General features: G+C 36.0%; 1 protein-coding gene across 1 annotated transcript in view; it reads left to right on the top strand.

Moving 5' to 3' along the window:
• Positions 1-20,205, top strand: part of LOC114897570 (disintegrin and metalloproteinase domain-containing protein 5-like) — a 136,189-nt gene that overhangs the window by 42,282 nt on the left and 73,702 nt on the right. The window contains 3 exon segments of the mRNA XM_029226494.1: positions 9,940-10,076; positions 13,855-14,038; positions 17,104-17,199. Of these exon segments, the coding sequence (XP_029082327.1) occupies positions 9,940-10,076; positions 13,855-14,038; positions 17,104-17,199 (417 nt within the window).

Genomic DNA, 20,205 nt, shown 5'->3' with positions numbered 1-20,205 from the left:
TTGTTTGGATTTATAATGTTTTTTTTCCTGGCTTTTAAAAACAAATTTAGATTATAGATTTATTTTAAATCTTTAGAAACTATAGAGCTTTAAAGCTATGAATTCTTTTTTGTGTAAAATTAGCTGTATTCTGGATATTTTGATGCTTTCTAATTGTTCAAAGTACTTTCTTATTTCCCTTTCATTTCTCATTTGGCTTATGAGATTTACATGTGTGTTGCTAAATTTCTAAATATTTGTGCATTATCTTTTTGCTGACTTTTCATACTTTAATTCACTTGTCAGAGAATATACTTTGTACTATTTTAATCCTTTTTCATTTATTCAGACTTGCTTTATGCCCTAGCATGTAGTGTATGTTGGCCTATTTTTTCAACTGTGCTTGAGAAAAATGTGTATTCATCCTGCAGTTGTTAGGTATAGTATTCTAGAAATATTTACTATGTCTAGTTGGTTGACAGTGTTTCTGACTTGTGTCAACTTGTTCTCTCAACTAGTGAGATATTAGTGTTAAAGGCTCTAATAAAGGTGGATTTACCTGTTTTTCCAATTAGTTCTATCAATTTCTGATTCATACTTGGAAGCTTTAATTTTAAGTGTATAAATATTTAGGATGGCTACATATTCTTGATACACTGACTCTTTTTTTTCATTGTGAAATGTAACATCAATACAGCATCATCAACTTTATGATGCTTGCATGGTATATAAATATTTTCCACCTTTTTACTTCTAACTACCACTACCATTTACCACTTTATACTTAGAGTGCCTCTTCTATAATCAGTGCATCTGTTTTTATTGTTACATTTGTTTTGTCAAATCCATCCTGACAACCTTTGCTTTCAATTGGAATATTTAGCCCATTCACATTTAATATAATTATTAAGTTTGGGTATAGGGCTACCATCTTGTTATTTGTGTCCCATTTGTTGCTTCTGTTTTTCTCCTTTGATCTTCCTTTCCTACCTTCTCCCTTTTAGTCCTAGTAAAATAGATGTCTTTACCATATGACTGTCTATTGGATGTGCTGTTATATCACTATATGTAAGGGTTCTACAGTACTATAATTCCATTTTACATGTTTCCTTTTTTTGTTGAATTTCCATATATTTACTACTACATATACATAATCCCTGTAATACAATTATGATTTTCCCCCTTTAAATTGTCAAATGCTTTTTGAAGGAATTAGGAAAAGAAATAATAGTATTGTATATTTCTTTTACTCATTTGCCATTTGTAGCATTTTGCAATCTATGTGCAGATCCAGATTTCCATCTGGAATCATGTCCCTTCATTCTGAGGAATTTACTTAATGATTTTTTTTGTAGTGTTAGATCTACAGACATTGAATTCTCTTAGCTTTCATTTATTTGACAATATCTTTATTTTACTTTATTTTTCAGATTATTTTCACTGGACTATAGAACCCTAGACTACCAAAATTTTTCTTTTAGTACAAATGCCACTTTACTGTCTTCTGGTTTGCAGTATAATCTGAAAAGTTTTATTCTCTCATATAATCATCCATCATCCCATTTCATCAGATTCTTATGAAATTTCTCCAATGTTTCTTATGGAAATATAGGCATATACTTATGTTTTACTTTTACAACAGACCATGGCATAGGCTATACTGTATTTTGCCTTTTTATACTGCATAGTTAAATTAAATAATGTATCTGATAGTTTAAATACGTCGAGCCCCTGTTGGTTTTCTGCTGTCTGGCACTCCTGTTAATTCTCATTCATGCTGTATTTTTTTTTCTTTTTGGGTATGGTTATTTGTAATTGCATTTTGGCCATTTAAAAATTACTCATGTAAATAATTTAGAGTCTAGTTGCTCTTACCTTCCATCAGGGAATTTTTGTTTGTTTCAACCAGATGATTGAGGGCACTAAACCAAGGTTATTTTTGACAGACTCAAGGTCGAGAGGAGCAAAAAGTGGGAGATCAAGGCCAGTCAATGTTAAGCATCATTGTGACACTTTTCACTGAGAATTAGAAGAACTACATCCTAGAACAAGGATGAGCTGGAAATAAGACAGTTCTTGCAGAGACATCATGGACCTAGACTCATTTTTCTTTGTATTTCTCCTTTAGTGTTAGTAGGGTTTCTTGAAAATATTGCCTGATGTCTTTTATTAGTGTTGGAAAATTCTCAACCATTATAATTGTACTTCAGATATTATTTTTGTCCCATCATCTTTCACCTTTTCTTGTTAGGCTCTAATTAACATATATTAGTCCTTTAAAAGATGCACCATATGTCACTATTGTTCTTTTTTTTTAATTCTTTTTTTGTTCAGTTTGTTTTGTTCTTCAGTTTGAGTATTTTCTATGATCTTTAATTCTGTTCAGTAATACTCTATTCTGCTATTTCAGATATTCCTTTTATTCCAGTTCTACAGTTTTTAATTTATTTTGTTTATAAATTCCAATGCTTTTGTGAAATTTTTCATTTTTAATCTACTTTGTCTTCCATTTATTTTATGTACATCTTATTTTCAAGCTTTACTGAAAAATAAAAATTATATATATTTAGGTTGTATGACATGATTTTTATCAAGATGTAAAATGTGAAGATTTAATCTTTGTATACATTTTGAAATGATTACCACAATCAAGTTAACACACACATCAACTCACATAGATACCATTTTTTCGTTTGTTTTTTGGTGAGAGACTTAAGATTTACTCACTTACCAGATTTCAAGTATACAATAAGTATTATTAATTATAAGCACATTGCTGTATATTATATCCCCAAACTTATTCATCTTATAAAGATGAAAGTTTATACCCTTTGACCCATCCTCTGGTCACTGACAACGACCACTCTAACTCTCTGGTTCTATGAATTTGCCTTTTTTAGTTTCAACATATAAGTGAGATCATACATATTTATCTTTCTGTATCTGGCTTATTTCACTAAGAATGATGATGTCTTCCAGGTTCATCCATGCCGTCTCAAAGGACAGGATTTCCTTCTTTTTTTTTTTTTTTGTCTTTTTTCTCTTTATGCATGATTGAACATTTAGGTTGTTTCCATATATTGGCTGTTTTGAATAATGCTGCAGTGAACATGGGAGTGCAGAAATCTTTTCAAGATATTGATTTCATTTCCTTTGGGAATATACCCAGATGTTGAGCATCTTTCCATGTAGCTGTTGGCCATCTATATGTTTGCTTTGGAAAAATGTTTATTCAGATAATCTGCCCATTTTTTAATCTGATTTTTTTTTTTTGCTATTGAGTTGTATGAGTATTGTATTTTACATATTAACCCCTTTTCAGAGATATGATTTGTAAATATTTTCTCCCACTTAGTAGCCTGCCTTTTCATTTTGTGGATGGTTTCCTTTGCTGTGCAGAAGAATTTTAGTGTGCTGTAGTCCCACTTGTTTATTTTTGCTTCTGTTGACTTTGCTTTGGAGTCAGATCTAAAAATTCATCACCAAAATTAATATCAAGGGGCTTATTGCCTATGTTTTCTTCTAGGAGTTTTATGGTTTCAGGTCTTGCATTCAAGTCTCTAATACATTTTGAGTTAATTATTGTGTATGGTGTGAGACAGTGGTCCAGTTTCATTCTTTTGCATGTGGCTGTCCAGTTTTTCCCACCACCATTTATTGAAGAGACTGTCTTTTTCCCATTTTATATTACTGCCTCCTTTGGCATGGATCAGTTGACTGTGTAAGTGTGGGTTCATTTCTGGGTTCTATATTTTGTTCCATTGATCTATGTGTCTGCCTTTGTGCCAGTACCATATTGTTTAAAAAATTTTTTTAAATTCAGGTATAATTGACATACATTATATTAGTTTCAGGTGTAAAACAGAGTGATTTGGTATTTGTATATATTGCAAAATGATCACCGCAAAAATTCTAGTTAACGTCTATCACCATAAATATAGAATTTAATACTGTTTTGATTACTACAGCTTTGTAGTATAATTTGAAATCAGGGAGCATGATACCTCCAGCTTTACTCTTATTTCTCAAGATTGCTTCAGCTATTTGGGGTCCTTTGTGCTTCCATTCAAATTTTAGGATGTTTGTATTATTTTTGTGAAAATTGCCATTGGAATTTTGAAAGGGAGTGCACTGAATCTGTAGATGGCTATGGGTAAAATGGACATTTTAACAATATTAATTCTTCCAGTCCATGAGTGTGGAATATCTTTCCATTTATTTGTGTCTTCCGCAATTTCTTTCATCACCATCTTCTAGTTTTCAGTGTACAATTTTTTCATATCCTTGGTGAAATTTATTCCTCGGTATTTTGTTCTTTTTAATACAATTGTACATGGGAGTGCTTCCTTAATTTCTCTTGCTGATAGTGCATTATTAATGTACAGAAACACAACAGACTTCTTTGTATTGATTGTGGGTCTAGAAACTCTACTTAATTCATATATTAGTTATAACAGGTTTTTGTGTGTGTGTATGTGTGTGTGTGTAGTTTTAGGATTTTTCTCTGTATAATATCATGTTATCTGCCAGTGGTGACAGTTTTACTTCTTTTTTCCTAGTTTGGATCTCTTTTATTTATTTTTTCTTGCCTAATTGCTCTGGCTAGGAGTTGTATAAAAGTGGTGATAGCTCAGATTCTTGTCTTATTCCTGACCTTGGAGGAATAGCTTTTCTGCTTTTTACCATTGAGTGTGATGTTAGCTGTGGGCTTGTCGTATATGGCCTTTATTATGTTGATGTATGTTTCCTCCACCCCTGAGAGTTTTTAAAAATCATAAATGGATGTTGAATTTTGTCTGTTTTCTATTCATTATCCTTGTTTCTTGTTTCTTCTTGAAATCTTCCACACTCCTTTTTGTTTTTTCTGCCTTCTGTGGTTTTAATTGCCTTCTGTGGTTTTATATTATTCCATTTTCTCTCCTTTCTAGAACATCAATTACATTAAAAATCTTTAAGCAGTTACCCTAGAGTTTACAGTATACATTTACAACTAATTTTGTTGTAATCTAGTTTGAATTGACTAGAGTAAACTAACTTAACTAAAGTAGGAGAAACTAATCTAGATTGAAAGATTTTTTTAAGGTTACCTGGGATATGTTTTCATCAGGTATGGAAATACATGCAGACATGAAAATGACTGTCATTCAGGAAGAAATTTATCATACTTACAGTTCCCTAGAAATAAGAAATATGCCATGCCATGCGGAGGCCACATAAGGAAGCACCAGGTTTGGTCAGGAAGCATAGGAGATAGGGGGCAAATGTGGGCAAGAGCCTCTATTGCGGTTTCTTTGGGAAGAAACCGGAGAGACAGGGTAAGCAGGTCTAGGGTTGGCTAGTTTCAGCAGTCCATGATGCATAGAGGCTGTCCTTAGTTGTCTGGTACCTAGCCCTGGTGTGATTTTGGCAGGTGGATAGTGGCCTGGTGTATGTGAGTCTGATAAAGCAGACTTTATCAGACTATCAGATGGTAGGGTATATGGGCTCTGGATTGATTGGTTTGCATCTGAAAGGTGAGTTGTCTACTATCTGAAGTAATTGGATAACCCTAAGAACGGCAGTCCTCTAGGTTGGAAAGGCCCTAGATATGAAAGCTTCGGAATTCAGAAAATGTGATGTTAATAAAGTTAGTCCTTTTGTGGTTTGAAATATGATCAAACCTTTGGCATAATAAGACACTTTTAGAGAGTAGAGCATAAGTTTGGCTAAACAGCATAGAGAACATTTTATTATGAGAGTAAAAAGGAGAAACAGAAGTGGACGTACAAGGAATTCTTGTAGACCAGCTCATGACTAAATTTCCCATTTGTATAACATTAGCCAAGGAAATAGATCTGAAATTTCTGGAGTCTCTAAGAGCATCTTTGTGCAGTTGTAAATTGTGTTAAAAATTCTGTATGTGTGTTTCTTGACAATAATATCCTGGTGTATTTTTGGGTAAAAGTGGCAAGTCAGGCAGTTTATGTTGTTGGAGAGTATCAGCTGATTAGTTTGGTAAAGTATGTATAAAGATTGATGGTATTTGTATGCACCCAAAGGGAAGAGGTGGTTGTAGTCATGGTCAGAGATGCAGGGTGGGAGTAGTAGGAGAAGGGACTGGGGAGTGAGTGGTCCTCTCCCTAGGGTCCAGGGGTTCATGATACAAGGCAGGCGACTCCTAGGGAAAGCAATAGTCTCCACCAGTGTTTAGAATGGCACAGATAGACATGGAGTGTAGGGATATATGGTTTGATAGAGGACAAAAAAGTATACCCTTGTCATGGGCTACACAGACAGCTGCTCAGGAAACACAATAGAGTCCCTAATATCGAAGTAAGAAAACCAGTACATTTCTTGTGTGCAATTTGTGCCTTGGGAGAGGCAGTCCGTGAGCCTGCCTGGGGTGGAAGTTTTAGTGTCTGAGGGGAAGTTGTCTCCGTGCAGGATGCAGAGTCATCTCCAACAGGCAGGTCTTAAGCTGGAGTGATGTCATCTGAGGTAATAACGTCTCTAGCAGTGAGTTCCTGGGCCAGGGCAATGTTGTTTGGGGTGTAGTGCTAGGATATCCTTTTTCAGCTGATACCCACTTGAATGAATGCAGGTTTTATTTTTGTGGCTCTGTGGTATTAAAATGGTGCTGAAGTACTTGTGTAATTTGAAGGCAATGTTGGGCCTGTGACTTCGATTTATAAATATCTGTTAACTCAAGGGGCTTGTGGGTGCACAGCGAGCAGAAGTGATATTGACATCTGTGCAGAGCCTGACTGGCACAGCCCAAGTTAGCTGTGGCTGGATCTAAAAGTGTCCAACAGTCTAGGGTCTTGCCCTATTAGGTGATGAGAAGAGTTCTGTTATAAATAGGTTTTAGATTTTATGACCTGATTTTGGTGTATGTGGTTAATAGGAGGTCAGGTTGTTTGCCATTTAAAATACTTATACCTGTGTTTAGGGCTCCATAATTATGCTGGAGGCAGGCACCCTAATTTGGCCAGTCAGTATGGGCCTTTTGCCTCAGTTGCTGGTTTGGTTGTTGACAGGCAAGCTGGTGAAGTCTTTTGGTTGTAAGGTTTGTATTATCCAAACTCAGTGGCATGTGGGCCTCAGCATTTGCCACGTCTGGCTGAAATAATGGCTTACTTGGAGGATTTGGGCCTCCAGACTGCAAACCAATAAAAACACTCAGACCAATGGTAATGAGATGAACAGTCAACAGAATGTTGTACAGCTGCACTTGAGAGGCTTTTTTGTTTTTGTTTTTCATTTGTTTGTTTTTGGGGTGGTGGAAGTTTAGGCTCAAATGGGTCTCATGTCAAATTAGCAGCTGCCTGGACCAGGAGGAAATCTATGGTTAATAGACCTCAGGATGGTATGTACCTGGATCTGGTCTCCAACCCTTATGGGATGGGGCAAGATAAAATGTTTACAACAGTAGGGGAGACATAATTAAAGGGACTCATATACAGTGAGTCTTTATATACATGGAGGCCAGACATAAGCCCCTTTAAATATAGGGAAGGAAAAGGGAAAAATGTTTTAAAGTTTGTGTGAAGTGTGTGTCAGACAAGGGTCCTTGAATTAAGAGACATTAATAGCTTGGCCAATATAGACACCCATTTAGGGGTCCATTTATTGGATTTGAAAAGGAATTATTTAAGGAAACCGTTATGTCTCTCAATTGAACCAGCTATCTGGGACCTGTTGGGGACAATGAAAGTTATATTGAATGCCTTTTCCAATAGAGTAGCATTGTGTCTTCTGAGAAACGAAATGTGTTCCTTGGTTACTATTAATATTGTCTGTAACTATGAAGGGAACAAAGTGTGTCCTGGCAAGGGCTTCTGTTTGGTCCTAAGAACTGCTTTTGATCAAAAGCTGGGGTGCAGGAAGGAGGGATTGCTTGAGTTCAAGCAGTCTTCCAGTAAACAAAATTACTCTCTACCCTGTGAAGGTGGACTGAAGTGCCTGATGCGTCAGCTAATTGTTGTTTTCTACCTCTCAGTGGCTGTGGTTGAAGGACAAGCGACCCAGGGCAATATGTGGAATGGAAACTTAGAAACATCTTCATGGGTCAGTTAATCTTCTCCTCTGAACTGTGCTTTACTTGCCACTCCATCACAATGCCATCTTGCTCTTGGTCCATCAAGTACCAACAACTTTTTTAAAAATACTATTTTTAGAGCAGTTTTAGGTTCACAGCACCATTGAGAAGAAGGTGCATAGATTATCAATGTATCCCTTGCCCCTACACTTGCATAACCTTCTTCGTTATCACCATCACTCACCAGAGGGTTATACTTACTGCAATTGATAAACGTACATTGACCCATTAAAAATCACCCAAAGTTCATAATTTGCCTTAGGGTTCAATCTTGGTGTTGTACTTTCTACGGATTTGGTCAAATAATGATATGTGTCCTTCATTATGGTATCATACACAGTATTTTCACTGCCTTAAAAATCCTCTGTGCTCTCTGCCAATTAATTTCTCCCCTCCCCACCTGCAGCCGTGGATCTTTTGTCTCCATAACTTTTCTTCCAGAAAGTCATATAGTTGGAGTCATATAGTATATAGTCTCTGCAGGTTGGCTTCTCTCGCTTAGTAACATGCATTTAAATTTCCTCCGTGTCTTTTCATGACCTTGTAGCTCATTTCTTTTTAGTGCTGAATAATATTCTATTGCCTGAAACATGCCACAGTTTATCCGTTCACTTGCTGAAGGACATCATGGATGCTTGCAAGTTTTGGCAGTTATGAATAAAGGTGCTATAAACTTCTGTGCAGATAATAGAAATGTTTCAAAGGAAAACAACAATACCTATTGAGGGTGTATTAGTTATCTATTGCTATGTAACTGATTGTACCAAACCTTAGCACATGAAAACAACACAGTTCTGTGGGTCAGGAATCTAAGAGCAGCTTAGTGTGTGAAAACAAGATGTCAGCTAGGGCTGTAATTATCTCAAGGTTCAACACAGAGGGGATTTGCTTCCAAGCTCAGTCATGTGACTATTGGAAGACCTCAGAAAAAGTTTCCAAGCTCACTCACGAGGACCTCTCCACAGGCCTACTTCATGACAAAGTAGCTACCTTCCCCCAGAGCGAATGAGAGAGAGAGAGACATAGATTCCAAGAAGTCAGCCTTTAAATAACTTATCTTGGAAATGATGACCCATCACTTCTGCTATATTCAGTTAATTAGAAGCAAGTCAGTAGGTCCAGCCTACACTCAATGGAGTGGGGATACACAGGATCATAAATACCAGGAGGCAGGGATCATTGGGACCCATTTTAGAGACTGTATACTACAAAGAGAATGTAGGACTGATTATTAAAAAAAAAGATTAAAAGCATCTTGTTTAAAATAATTCAAAGAAGCGATATAGTGTGGTGTTTAAACGCTATTAGATTTGCTAAGATAGCTGGTATTGTCATTATGTAATAGTATCTTGAAATTAAACTGTAGTGTTACTCATCCATCCGTGTTTAATAATACTTACATAACTAGTACAATTGTGTCTACTTTAAGTATCTTGGATGCATTAATGAATTTTAAAAATGAGTTTTATGCTTGGTAGTGTATATATGTCCATGCCACTCTCTCACTTTGTCACAGCTTACCCTTCCCCCTCCCCATATCCACAAGTCCATTCTCTAGTAGGTCTGTGTCTTTATTCCTGTGGGAAGCAGCCACATAGCACAGGGAGATCAGCTCGGTGCTTTGTGACCACCTAGAGGGGTGGGATAGGGAGGGTGGGAGGGAGGGAGATGCAAGAGGGAAGAGATATGGGAACATATGTATATGTATAACTGATTCACTTTGTTATAAAGTAGAAACTAACACACCATTGTAAAGCAATTATACTCCAATAAAGATGTTTAAAAAAAATGAGTTTTATATATGAATTTTTGATTATAGTAACTTTTTATAATTGAATAAGAGTCTTAGCTAACTATTTTTCTTTTATTTTCCTTATATTTAGTATTCAGAGGGTTTATCCTTGGAGTCATATGCTCTCAGTATTGTGCAGTTGCTTGGCCTTAACATGGGAATGAGTTATGATAATACTGAGATCTGCCATTGTTCAGGAGATGTTTGCACAATGTCACCAAAAGCTGTGTAAGATCATTTTCTTTATTAAACACACAGTATACTTAAAAATTTTTTTTTGGTTAGGGACTTTATATTTCTATAACCAAACTGAATTAATTGACAATTATAGAACACTATATCCTACACTAGGATGCGCATTCTTTTCAAGTGCAGATGGAACACACACCAAAATAGACCCAGCACTCCCTCAGGCCTCTCCATGCCTGGGGACATTCTCTTCCTCCTTCCTACCTTCCAGAGTCTGGCTTGTATTTTTCTCTGCTGGCTAGATTGAAGGTACCCTCTGGGGACAAGCCATATGAATTGTGTGATTTTAGTGATTCTATTTAAAGTTAAATGCCTTGATACTGGCATTATACAATATAAGGATGAACAGTACATTTCAAGTTAAAAATGTATCTTTTTTTAATTTAGAAAGACATCAAGTCACAAATAAGTAAAACTATGCCCCACTGAGAGAGAGACTACTGAAGAAAAAGGCTTTTTTAAAATTTTAGTATCATTGATAACACTTTAAAAACAATTTTGAAATCAGGTAGTACAAATCCCCAAGTTTTTTCATCTTTTCCCAAATTGTTTTGGTTATTCTAGGTCCTTTGTAGTTTCATATATATTTTATTATCAAATTTCCAATTTTTATGAAAACTGTTGAGAGTTTTAAAAATTGAAGTATAGTTTATTTACAACATTATGGTAGTTCCAGGTATACAGCATAGTGATTCAGTATATTTACAGATTATATTCCATTATAAGTTATTACAAGATAATGGCTATAATTCCCTGTGCTATATATATACTGTATCCTTGTTGCTTATCTGTTTTATACATACTAGTTTATATCTCTTAATGCCCTACTCTTAACTTGCTCCTCCCCTCCTCCCTCTCCCCTTTGGTAACCCCTTGTTTGTTTTCTATATCTGTGAGTCTACTCCTGTTTTGCATATGTGTTCTTTTGTATTATTTTTTAGTTACCACATATAAGCGATACCATACGGTATTTGTCTTTCTCTATTTGACTTACTTCACTTAGTATGACAAATACCATACAGTATTTGTCTTTCTCTGTTTGACTTACTTCACTTAGAATGATAGTCTCTAGATCCATCCTTGTTGCTGCAAATGGAAGATTTCATTCATTTTTATGGCTGAGTAATATTCCATACAATATCTTTTTTATCCATTCATCTGTGGATGGGCATTTGGGTTGCTTCCATATCTTGGGTATTATAAATAGTCAACTTTGGGAGAGTAACCATCTTAACAATACTGAGTCTTCTAATTCTTGAATCTGGTATATGTCTTCATTTATTTAGGTCTTTAATTTTCCCCAGCAGTGTATGGTATTTTACAGTTTAGAGGTCTTGTACTTGTTTTGTTATATTTATTCTTAAACATTTTATTCTTTTTTTGCTATTTTGAAAAGAACTGTTTTCTTAATTTCATTTTCAGAGTGCTCATTGCTAGTACATAGAAGTATAATTTTTGTATATTGACTTTGTGTGCCACAAACTTCCTAAACTCAACAGAAATTGCAGGAGATTTTATTTGTTGATTACTTAAGATTTTCTATAAACAATATCTTGTTGTCCATGAATAAGAACAGTTTTATGTTTTCCTCTCCATCTACTTGTGTGTAATTCCTTTTTCTTGCTTAATTGCACTTGAAATAAATTCAGCCCAATGTGAATCGACCTGGTGAGAGTGGGTACCCTTGCCTTGTTCCCAATCTTAGCTGTAGTTTTTTTTTTTTAATAAATGTCTTCTCTTCTAAAACAGTGTCTTTTATTCCCTGTAAATTGTGTTGTTTTATTTTTCTTCATCATTCCAATAACTATCTGACTTATTTCATATGCCTGTTTCCTGATGTTCATACTTTTTGCCCCTAGCAGGCACTTGGTCTATGTTTCACTACACACCAGTTGCCTAGAAGAGTGCTCGGTAAATGTTTCCAATAATGACCTTTTAGATCAGTATTCTTATTATTTCATTTTGTCCTGTGATGACTGAATCTGTGTTATCCCACATATCTGTGAAGGCACAAAGTAGATAATAACTAAATTACTTCTTCTCTGTGTGAAATTGTTTCTCAAAGGAATATTCTTTCATCATCTTTTTGAGTGTTATATTTGTATACACTATAAAAAATCAACTTTTGAGGTACGATTTGTCTACAATAAAATTCGTACACTTTAAACTTTAAGTGTACAAGTTTATGGCTCTTGATAAATATATACAAATTACTGAACCAGTGTCAATCAGGCTATGCAACATTTCCATTTCCACAGAAAGTTCTTCTGTGATCCTTGGCTGTCCTTTTTACCTTCCACCCTACGCCAGTCAACAGCTGATCTGATTTCTATCACTACAATTAGTTTTACTGGCCCTAGAACATTAGGTAAATTGGATGATATGCACTCTCTTTTGAGTGTTCACTCTGTAAGGCTGTAATTTCTCTGAATTATTTAAAATTTTTCTTTAATTAATTGAATATATTTATAATGGTTCCTTTCTAGTATTTGTGTGCCAAATCTAACGCCTGGGCCATCTCAGTGTTGCTTACTATTGACTGCTTTTTTATTGACTATGGTTTACATTTTCTTATTTCTTTGTATGATTATTAGTAGTAGTAGCATATTGGATATTGTTTGATAGTACAATAGAAAGCCTAGATTCTCATTACCTTCCTCTGAAAAGCATTGATTCTTTTTCTACCAGGCAATTCAATTACTGGGTAATCATTTTAAATTTTATGTGCTCGGTTTTATACTTCGTTAACATGAGTCTATAGAAAACTCAAGGCATTTCCAAACCCCTCTAAAATGGCAGGCCTGAACTTCCAAACTTGGTTTCCTCTGGGGATGTTGTCAGGGCTTGAGTTTAGACTCTAACTGTTAGGACTGATACAGAGTAGATTTTAGTATAGGGCAGAGGTCAGCCAACAATGATCTATAGGCTAAATTTGGCTGCCTGCCTGTTTTGTAAATTCATTTTATAGGCTTACTGTTTTACGTGTTCTTCATGGCTGCTTTTGCACTACAGTGGCAGAGTTGAGTAGCTGCAACAGAGCATATGGCATATAAGCCTATAATATGTACTGTGTGGCCCTTCACAGATAAGTTTGTCAGCTACTGGTCTAGGGCGTAGTCTTTACTCTTAAACTGTATTCTTTCTAGGGTTTTAGTTGGATGCTGATATATTAGTAGACTACTAACAACTTTCTCACTCCATCAGGACAGGTATTCCTCTTGTCCCTCCCATGGTATAAATCAAACAACAGATTCTTGTTTGAAAAATGCCTGATTACAGAGAGCAAAAGATCTAAAATATACTTTTAAAGATAATACAGACATGTTCATATTGATATTTACAGAAAAAATACAAAAATGATATTAAATAAATAAAAAGTATATTAAATACTGAGGCCAAAAATTTTAAATTCAGTTGTTTGGCACTAAGAAGGTTAATAAAAAGTAACACAGTTCCTATGTTTAAACAATTAATAAAGATTTTAGGATAGGTAAATAATTGGTCTTCTTTAAAACAGGATGAATGGCAAAAGATTTTGGAATTTTTTTTTCATTACAAGAATTTTCTTGGTGAAATTTAAAAAGTGTGTTAAAAATGTTAGTATTTTTAAGATACTTTTATATTTTTAAAAGTGTGCTTATTGTTATCCGTGAGAATAATGCTCATTAAATCTCTCTTCAAAACATCATACATTAGGAGAAATGTAGAGTTATACAGCAATAATTTTTGTCATACCCTTTTTTTTTATATATTTTAGGCTATCTGGGGGTATAAAGGATTTTAGCACTTGTAGCTTGGATGACTTTAAATATTTTGCTGCACATTCTGGCCTTGAATGTCTTCGTAAAATCCTTCCTGTTGGGCCAGTTTACAAACAGAGGAGGATGTGTGGCAATGGAAAGTTGGAATCGGGTGAAGAATGTGATTGTGGCACTTTACAGGTTAGTGGAAATTTTTTCAAAAATATTTTTTATTTCCCGTATATGTGAGTATGAGGTGGAAAAGAAGATCTTGTCTTTTAGAAGAAAAATTTTGAAAAGTACCTTCTTTGGGGAAGATGGAAGCCTTTAAGTTTCCTAATTTTGCCATTTTTTGAGGTGGGGAGCAAACATCCTTTAGTTAATATTTGTCTTCAAATATTGTCTTCCTAAATTCTTCAGTGCATGCATCAGCTCTAATCTTATAATCAGTGACCACAAAGAGTGTATAAGGAGTTGAAGACATATGCCTTTAACAACAAGCAGTAACAAAAAGACAAGAACATCTAAAGACTATAGACTATATAGCAAAATGCATCGTTTGCTATTATGTGGAAAAAAAGTTTTGTATGGACAGGTTATGTTTCCCTTCCACACTGCAGTGGATGCTCCTGCCTTGGCAGTAAGGGAAGATAAAGAAACACAAAGAAACACACAATGAAACTGCAGTAAGGTACGAAAAAGAAACACACAATGAGTGGAAAGGAAGATTAAAACTGTCTTTAATCAAATTCAACTTGGCCACGTGATTGGAGAATCCTAAACAATCTACCCCCAAAGTCTGCTAAAGTTAATTAATGAATGCATGTGAACCCAAATTCCATGGAGTTCTATGTATAAACAATGAACAAATGTAAAATGAACTAAAATGTACAATTCCATATACATTGTTTCAAAAACATGAAATAGAGATAAATTTAACAGAATACGTGCAAGACCTGTACAGTGAAAACTCACATTGCTCAGAGAAATGAAAGAAGATCGAGAGGGAGACATATCCCACTTTCATGGATTGGAAGACAAAATATTGCCAAGATGTCAGCTCTACATCAACACTCCACACAATCCCAATCCCAACCCCACCATCGTTCTGTGGAAATTGACAAGCTGATACCATAATATATATGGAAATGCAAAGGACCTAGAATAGACAAAGCAATTAAAAAGAACAAAAGGTGGAGCACATACACTAATTTTCTGTAAATTTCAAAATTTTCTATAAAGCAGAAATAATCAATATAATGTGGTATTGGCCAAAGCATAAATATATCCCTTAATGAAACAGTATAGAGAATCCAAATATAAAATATTTATAAGATCAGTTGATTCTCTGCCAATCAGAGATGTTAAGGCGGTTAAATGGGTGAAGAAAACCTTTCCAACAAAGGTATTGTATGAGCTAGATATCCACGTACATAAAAAGGAAACTTTGACATCTCACCATACACAAAAACTAACTTGAAATGGATCAAAGACCTAAATAGAAAAGTGAAAATCCTAAAGCTCTTAGAGTAAAACACAGGAGACAGTCTTTTGGACTCTGTGATAGGCAGAACTTTCTTAGATAAGGCAAATAAGAATGAGGTTTTAAAGAAAAATATGTAAGTTGTACTTAATCAAATTTAGAAACTTTTAGGCTCTGTTAAGAAAAATAAAATGACAGACTCTGAAATGGGAGATTCAAAAGCCAATTCAAAGGACTTTTATTCAAATACATTGAAAGACAAGAATTATGGTTTCTGGTCTGACATGTGAGAAGTTTAGAAGTCACCACTTAGTCCTTACAAGTAAAAAGCTAACCAACTTGGAAAAGAAATAGCTCTTCTTGCATCCATCAGAGATGTGAGGTCACAGAGCAAACCACTGCCCCACAAATTGGAAAAACCAACAGGTGAATGCAGAGAATCACAACTTAATAGAGTAGCAACCCACAAGCTAAAACCTTTTGGGAACCAGTATCTGGGTAGGAAAACCTGAACTGGAATTGACAAATTTCTGGAGTCTCAGTGTGTAGAACTCTGATAGTTTAAAACTCCAGGAGAACCCGATCATAGGAAGGTCCCCACACTTTTATGAGTTGTACCTGCAGAAACTTGAACTGTTTGTCACAGTGAATACTGGAGAGAAGTCTAATGCTTCTGGCAGAGGGAGGGGAAAAGGAACCATTTTGAAATAGCCAGAGCATTCTATTCTTAAGAAAGTCTGCCCTTACAAATGGAGTTGTATTGAAAAAGAAAAAAAACCCCAAACTAGAATAGCCAAACATTTGATTAAGAGATACAGTAAGAAAAAAAGCTAACAAAGGAATATTTAAACTTTGAGTTCATGAATACACGAGTCAATAGATGAAATAAATAGCCTTTTTAAAGTATAATATTGCTGCCTGTGGTGAAGCTGTTCATTGAAAATACCAATTAAAAATACCAGTAAGGGGCTTCCCTGGTGACGCAGTGGTTGAGAGTCCGCCTGCCGATGCAGGGGACACGGGTTCGTGCCCAGATCCGGGAGGATCCCGCATGCCGCGGAGCGGCTGGGCCCGTGAGCCATGGTCGCTGGGCCTCCGCGTCCGGAGCCTGTGCTCCGCAACGGGAGAGGCCACAACAGTGAGAGGCCCGCGTACCTCAAAAAAGCCAAAACCAAAACCAAACAAACAAAAAAATACCAGTAAGAAAAAACACAACACCAGGAAACTCAAACTTCTAATATTGGTAAATTACAGAGTTTAAAACAAACTCGCTACTGAAGACTGGAAAGGTTGATTGAAGGCACTGAATCTTGTAAAATACAAGTACATATGGGGCCAGCATCCCAGTGAAATCTGGACAGACCAGACTGGCTTCTGGTACCACTTTTCTGGGGGTAGAAGTTTGGGGGTTTGCCATTTCAGACAGAAGCTGAGAGTCTGCATGCTGGCAGTGTGTAAATAGATTTATTATGAAAGCAAGAATATAGGAAAAATTTAGAAGAGAATGGTAGCTAACAAGAAATCTAGTAACTATTTCCTCTAAGTTTTTGGCTCCACGGTAGTATGTTAATATTGTTCAGATTATATGGAATGTAGTGAAATGACACATTTCTTTCACAACCTACTGGCTGAGATGTTGATTTCAATAAGTCTCATGTAAAGAGTGGGATTACTGAAACTGGTTTTTAAGAAATGCTCATACTTCGTAAATAAATTCTGTATTGCAGTTTTATTTGATTGTACCTAATCATGCATGACTGAGTAACAAAGCATTTGTTTCCAGAATTGTACACATCCAGACTGCTGTGATCCTAGAACATGTACAAAGAAAAAAAATAAAATATGTGGTTCGGGGGAATGCTGCACACGAGGTTGCAAGGTAGGAGGCAATCTGTATTTTATATGTTAGCATTAAATTTCTTTTTCTTAAAAAATTTATTTATTTATTATTTTTGGCTGTGTTGGGTCTTGGTTGCTGCATGCGGGCTTTCTCTAGTTGTGGTGAGCAGGGGCTACTCTTCATTGTGGTGCGCGGGCTTCTCATTGCAGTGGCTTCACTTGTGTAGAATGGGCTCTAGGCGCACGGGCTTCAGTAGTTGTGGCACACGGGCTCAGTAGTTGTGGTGCACGGGCTTAGTTGCTCTGCGGCATGTGGGATCTCCCTGGACCAGGGCTCGAACCTGTGTCTCCTGCATTGGCAGGCGAATTCTTTTTGTTTTAAATTTATTTATCTATTTTTGGCTGCATTGGGTCTTTGTTGCTGCGTGCGGGGTTTCTCTAGTTGTGTCGAGTGGTGGCTACTTTTTGTTGCGGTGTGTGGGCTTCTCATTGCGGTGGGTTCTCGTTGCAGAGTACAGGCTCTAGGTGCGTGGGCTTCAGTAGTTGTGGCTTGCAGGCTCTAGAGCACAGGCTCAGTAGTTGTAGCGCATGGGCTTAGTTGCTCCACAGCATGTGGGATCTTGCTGGACCAGGGCTCGAACCCGTGTCCCCTGCATTGGCAGGCGCATTCCTAATCACTGCGCCACCAGGGAAGTCCCATCATTAAATTTCTTGAAATACTTGTTCCAAGGAGATGGAAAACATGTCACTACTCTATGCAGTCCTTCCCATCTTATTATATGCAAGCAGCATTGGAGCCCCTGTCACACTTCAGTCCACTCTGTAATCTGTCATTTCTAGGACTCTCCTGTACATAATGCCTGATGCTTCTCTCTCCTGATTTGACTTCCCATTCCTATACCACATTACAAATCTTTCCTGTACCCACTGGGATTTCTCTGTGATCAACATACACCTTGGGCAACCTTCTTAAATTCTTATTTTATAAGACCATACTTAACATAGGGACAGGAAGTTAGATTAGTTCTTTTTGTTGGCTAACTTCTCTTTACTGTCTTCTGGTAAAAATCCTCTCTACCTTCACAATTCATTCAGTTACTGTTACAACCATTCAGTTCCTTTTAATGAAAGCATTTAACGAGCTCCTGAAAATTGCCCAACACCCAGCATAACCCATTGGAACCCTAAGGAGAAAGAAACAAACTCTGAACAAAGATAAATGCACATATTCTTAAGATGGGAGGAAGAGCATGATTTAATCTTTAAAAAAATTTTCCCCAGGTTTATTGATATAGTCAACATATAATTCTTTAGTTTAAGATGTACAACGTAATGATTTGCTCTAAGTATGTATTGTGAAATGATGACCACAATAAGGTTAGTTAACACATCCACCACTTCACATACTGAGAACATTTAAGATTTACTATCTTAGCAACTTTTAAGTATATAATAACATTATTGTTAACTACAGTCACCATGCAGTACATTAGATCCCCAGATTTTTTTCATTTTATAGCTGAAAATTTGTACCCTTAACCTACATCTTGCCATTTTCCTCACCTAGCGCTCACTGGCAACCACCAATCTACTCTCTGCTTTGAGGAGTTTGGCTTTTTTACATTTCACATGTGAGATTATACAGTATTTCTCTTTCTCTTGTCTGACTTATTTCAATTAGCATAATGTCCTCCAGGTTCCTACATGTTGTCGCAAATGGCAAGATTTCCTTATTTTTTATGGCTGAATATTATTCCACACTACATTTCTTTTAATACATTAATCTATTGCTCGACACTTAGGTCATTTCCATATCTAGGCTATTGTGAGTAATGCTGTGATGAACATGGGGATACACCTGCCTCTTCAAGACACTGGTATTATATCCTTCAGATATATATCCTGGATCAAAGTAGTTCTATTTTTAATTGAGAAACCTCCATATAGTTTCCCATAGTGACTGTAACAATTTACATTCCCTCCAATAGTGTGCCAGGGTTCCCTTTTCTCCACATCCTTGTAAACACTTGCTATTTGTTGCCTTTTTGACTATAGCCATTCTGACAGGTGTGAGGTGATATCTCATTGTGATTTTGATTTTCATTTCCCTGATTAGTGATGTTGAACATCTTTTCATGTGCCTGTTGGCCATCTGTGTGTCTTTTGAAAGATGCCTATTCAGGCTCTCTGTCCATTTCAAAATCAAGTTGTCCATCCACGTCTCTACAAATGACCCCATTTCGTTCCTTTTTATGGCTCATTAATATTCCATTGTATATATGTACCACATCTTCTTTGTCAATTCGTCTGTCAGTGGGCATTTAGGTTGCTCCCATGACCTGGCTATTGTAAATGGTGCCACAGTGAACATTGGGGTGCATGTGTCTTTTTGAGTTATGGTTTTTCTGGGTATATACCCAGTAGTGGGATCTCTGGGTCATATGGTAATTCCAGTTTTAGTTCTTTAAGGAACCTCTACACTGTTCTCCACAGTGGCTGTATCAATTTACATTCCCACCAACAGTGCAAGAGGATTCCCTTTTCTTCACACCCTCTCCAGCATTTATTATTTGTAGATGTTTTGATGATGGCCATTCTGACCAGTAGAGACTGTCATACAGAGTGAAGTAAGTCAGAAAGAGAAAAACAAATATCATATATTAAGGCATATATGTGGAATCTAGAAAAATGGTACAGATGAACCTTTTGCAAGGCAGAAATTGAGACACAGAAGTAGAGAAGAAATGTATGGGCACCAAGGGGTGAAAAGGGGGGGGTGGGATGAATTGGGAGATTGGGATTGACATATGTACACTAATATGTATAAAATAGATAACTAATGAGAACCTGCTGTATAGCACAGGGAACTCCACTTCTCTGTACAGTAGAAACTAACACAACATTGTAAAACAGCTATACCCCAGTAAAATTTTTTTTTAAATTTTAAAATAAAAATTAAATTTAAAAAAAGGGAAAAAAATAAAATCAAGTTTTTGTTTTGTTTGCTTGTTTGTTTTTTTAATATTGAGTCATCTGAGTTCATTTT

The sequence above is a fragment of the Monodon monoceros genome, unplaced genomic scaffold (assembly GCF_005190385.1).
Source record: "Monodon monoceros isolate NGI ecotype Baffin Bay Population unplaced genomic scaffold, NGI_Narwhal_1 Super_Scaffold_17, whole genome shotgun sequence".
Lineage (NCBI taxonomy): Eukaryota > Metazoa > Chordata > Mammalia > Artiodactyla > Monodontidae > Monodon > Monodon monoceros.
Note: the sequence above shows the minus strand (reverse complement) of the source record. Positions and strands in the feature narration are given on the sequence as shown.